This window comes from Eurypyga helias, unplaced genomic scaffold, assembly GCF_000690775.1.
Source record: "Eurypyga helias isolate BGI_N326 unplaced genomic scaffold, ASM69077v1 scaffold5709, whole genome shotgun sequence".
Lineage (NCBI taxonomy): Eukaryota > Metazoa > Chordata > Aves > Eurypygiformes > Eurypygidae > Eurypyga > Eurypyga helias.
In genome coordinates this window covers 15,002-19,446 of record NW_010269995.1, presented here as the reverse complement: position 1 = coordinate 19,446, position 4,445 = coordinate 15,002, and the positions used below count along the sequence as shown (strand labels likewise).

Genomic DNA, 4,445 nt, shown 5'->3' with positions numbered 1-4,445 from the left:
AGCAGGAATCTCCTAGCTGACCCCCACCACACCTGCCAGGTCGCGTCGTCTCTTGCGGTCCCCTTTCACGCCTCGCAAACTGCCCCTGGCTGCCAGCTCTCGGTGCCGCGGGTAACGGGAGGCGACACTGACCGCTCAGCTTGATGTAGCGTGGAATGAAACAAAATCTTGTGGGATCACCCCTGACTAAAACCAGCATAATATACACCTGCAGATATAGTTCTGTGTGGGCACTGATATCAAAGACCTTACATTCCTGTAACTTGAAGTTTACTCCTCTTGCGCACATTTAGAGCCTTTCAAAGTATCGCATTAAGCCCTGTGTTCACTTCAACCACTTCCAATAGCAAACTGCAGTGTTACCCACCAGCCACCTACAGACACAGTTAAGTGGAACAGTCTGAAGATGCAGAAGTCGAGTGCAAATTGCCGTTGGAAATGCTCCTTTATGATGGGGGCACTGCTAGCTGATTACATCTTCACATTTCTTACGGGTGTTCTTTGAAGATTTATTAAAAAAAACCCAACAAAACCAAAACAGAGAGCAAGCAGCAATATGAAAAGGTAAAAACCAAAAGGTTTTTCCTCTAAAGAAACTGAGGTATGAACCAGCATAAGTCAGCTGAATGAAATATTTAGAAAACAATTAAATAGATCAACACACAGGCAAGCTACAAACAAACCAGCTTTACTCTATCTAGTGAGAACAATTTCAAGGTCAAGGATGAAGCCAGGCACTGCAAGCTTTGAACACATTTCAGCTAGTGGAAACTAAACTTTCCACAAATTGCTCATTCTTAGAGACAAAAACATTAAAGCAGTAAGTTTTCACCCTGCTGTCACAGAAATGCCATCTTTTCAGTGCACAGCTCAAAAAAAAACACCCCAAAAAAAACACTCAACACTATAAAACCTGATAACAATCAATCTGCATCAGGGTAAACACACTAAAACCCTGAGCTACTGATGTTCAATACCAAATTCCTCTTAAAAGGGAAGCCAAACTTCCTGTACGAAGTATGTACAACATTGAAGAAACTCCTATCATTAAGCATCTCAACTGTGCATATACAGTGAAAGGTGTGACTAAAGAGTACTTACCTCCGAGCTAACTTTCAGTTCTGGGACACTGTGAACCATAGACACAGTTGCTGTGGATAATGGCACATTCTGCTTTCCATTCTTGCTTCGTATCCTAGTCAAGCAGGGAAAAGCGGCATTAAAAGAGTCACAGTTCAGTGAAAAGTTGAACATGCTCAAGTATGTAGTATCAAACTAGTCACCACCAAAAAAGTGTGATTAAAAACCAGCTATTTTTTTTTTCTCTTTCAAATTCTTGTTTGAAGCTACTGAAAAAAAATGGATTAAGAGATCAAAGCAGCTCACCATTAAAACCTTGCAAAAGTCACTGTAATTAGTTATGCTTCCATATAATTATGTCATGAAAGGTGACACTAAAATGAAACAAGTATCTATCTATTGACTGGCATTAAAAAACAGTTATAACCTAAGCATAACCCCACACCATTCAAATTAAAACTATCTTTTTTTTTTTTGCAATCAGCATCCAAATTTCCTACTTTTCTCCAAGACAGACTATGAAATAAATTTAAGCAAAACATAAGCAAAGTTACTCTTTACACATAGCAGTGATTTACACATGACTGCTGCTTCAAGAAAAGCATCCAAACAATCCTCACACATGCTTTTCTCTTTGGCACTAAACAGAATGAGGTATTACACCTGAGTGCCTGTATATTTTTAATTTACGTGTATATTATACACACAGTGTTAGGTGTACACATTTGCATATGATACATAAATGTATGTGTATATATTGATACATACAGAATACATATAATTTTCTCATATATACGAGTGTTTGAGTGTGTGTACACACCCAAGTATGAAATTCCTTGAAAACTGACCAAGTAACCCCACATTGCATCAGTATCACTAGCTTCCAGCTTACACAGATCAGCTTGTTGGGAACTCTGATACCTACTTTTAAAGACATATTTTGTGTTTCACCAACATTTAAAATACTACTATACAAAATCTGTCTTATGTGACACAGATACATCTTAATTCTCCCAAGTACCTGTCCTATCAAGGATAAAAATTTGGTTAGCACATCTACAGACAAAGCTAAACGTCATGGAGTTTTTATATCGTGACAAACAGGTTCCTGAGGAAAAAAATGTTACTGAGCTGTGTTGGGGCAGAGACAATCAGACAGCTACACTTTTATTGTAACTTAGGGTTTGGAAGCACTGAGACTCAGAAATGAAAGACATTATTTCTCTTGGTCCAAAGCAAGAAGCTAAAACGTGCATGTAAATGTCCTTTGCTTCAGAATTCAGAACACTTCTTATATATAATACTGAAAATATTTTAAATAAGCCTTTAAAAAAAAATACTGTTTTCAGGCCATTTGTTGAATGACCATAAGAACTGTTTAACAGAAAGGATGCACCACTGAGTAACACCCAACAGGCTGGCAGTGAACTGGCTGTAGTCACCAGTTGGATTGCCTTCTGAGGTAGCCTCAGCAGACCTAACACAATCCTCCAAGTATATAAGCCTTTTTATATAAAATCAAGACATTATCTGAAGTAGAGGAGTATTGAGAAAACTGAATTTACTGCGTACCCTGAATTTATCTAGATTTCTAATGAAATAGCAGCAGTGTAGCTATATTTAGATGTCACATATTCAAACCTCAAACCAAGTGTTCAGTCAGGGCAGGTAAAGCACTATTTACTATTATGCTAACTTTTTATTAGGTTTGTTGTTTGGCCAAACAACACTTGCTTACAAAATATTAAGTCAACTTCTAATGAAAAGTTATATCCAACCATTAACTGGGCTACATATTGCATAAGACTTTCAATACCCAGTCCACTTGTGCTGGTTTATGGGATAATGCTCACAAAATAATTTTTGATAATAAGCTGTGAATTAAAATGAAACCAAAGTATTGCCTTCCAGATTAAATGAGCATGCAACAGTAAAATTTTCCTAAAATTTGCTTTTGAATTTGCTTTCTGTTTAACCTATGGCTTAAACTCCTTAAAAGTTCCATGGCAGAATACTTCACCAAAAAAACTGACTGATGAAGCTTTAAATTGAAAGCACTGGAGGCAAGCTAGCTCCCATTCAGACACAGTACAAACGGAGCACGGTCTCATGAATTTGACTGACATCACCTCACAGCTATTTACATTTTGCACAGACAAAACTCTCAGGTTTAGGATATACTGCAATAAGAATTTATGTCCATGGACCTGCTCTTTATTTTCTACCTAAGATAGTAATCTACTCAACATTCAAGTCCACAGTCAAGTCATAAATTTCACTCATATTCCTAGTTATGAACCCCTGTAACAGTTCAGAAGAACTATAGTTTCAAACAACGTATCTGCGACTACAATGATATATAAGAAAGAGGCTACTTATTTGACAATTTCAGGGTGACAAGTGCCTTGTGTAAATTGCAAAGGTAAATTAAGACTTTGCAACAGTGGCACAGATCTTGCCTATTTCCTCTTCATGTGTTGGTTCTATCTACGAGGGACAGCAATTCCTGCCTACAAGCAGCAATTTTTTAGTAAAGACACACTTTATTAAACGATTACACTCCTAATAATGTGATCAAGAAACGATATATTCAGACCATTCAACTTTAAGCAACAATTTCATGAGCTAATCTCAATAGATATATTAAAAAAAAGCAAATGTGAAACAGTGCTTTATGCTGTAATTTAACTTTTAGAGGAAACTCCCTCTCAACTTCCCTTACAAGAGGCACTCTGCGTAGACCTTATTATGCTAGGCAGTATGAATACTGTTCTCCCTCCCTGGTATCTACAACTTCAGTCACCCTTACAGGTATGATTCACAACTACTAAGAGTCAGAACAGAGAAGTAAAGTAAATAAGAGAAGGAAGAGCTTGGATCCCTAATCACAAGAAAGAAGTTGGAAAACAAGGAGCTGAGAATACTCACTGAGTCAAGTCCTGGCCACATTCAGCACACAAGCCTTTCATAACAACAGGATGGCTGCATCCTTCGAGTCTCACCAAGACACTCCTGAAAAAAAGAGTTATTTTAGGTTGATTTCAGACAGTTAGATTAAGGACTACAGATTGAAAGAGTTCAAAATACAATTTCTGGTTATGATTTGAGGACCAGCTCCTTAAGATATATGCTTTTTTCCTTCCCTGTGTTGAGCCAAAAAAAAACCACCCACCACACCAACTACCAAGTATTCAAGTTATTCAACTGCACACCTTAAAGGCACCAAAACGTATGTTAATGTCAGTTTCTAACCTTATTTTAGCAAAGAACTTTAGTGTATCAACAAAACAAGCACTGTATATCCAGAAACAGTTTACATTCCATGAGATGGAACCCCCCATTAATATCCTACTGAGCTACACTGT

The 4,445-nt window shown here is 37.5% G+C and overlaps 1 protein-coding gene across 1 annotated transcript in view; it reads right to left on the bottom strand.

The window, feature by feature from the left end:
• The window catches only part of CTDP1 (CTD (carboxy-terminal domain, RNA polymerase II, polypeptide A) phosphatase, subunit 1), a gene marked incomplete at its 3' end in the record, with an annotated part of 57,491 nt that extends 53,406 nt beyond the window's left edge, over positions 1-4,085 (bottom strand). Inside the window, exons 1-2 of the mRNA XM_010158267.1 lie at positions 4,009-4,085; positions 1,102-1,195 (exon numbers count right to left, since the gene is read on the bottom strand). Of these exons, the coding sequence (XP_010156569.1) occupies positions 1,102-1,195; positions 4,009-4,049 (135 nt within the window). The remainder of the gene's footprint in view (positions 1-1,101; positions 1,196-4,008) is intronic.
• Positions 4,086-4,445: the final 360 nt, after the last annotated feature.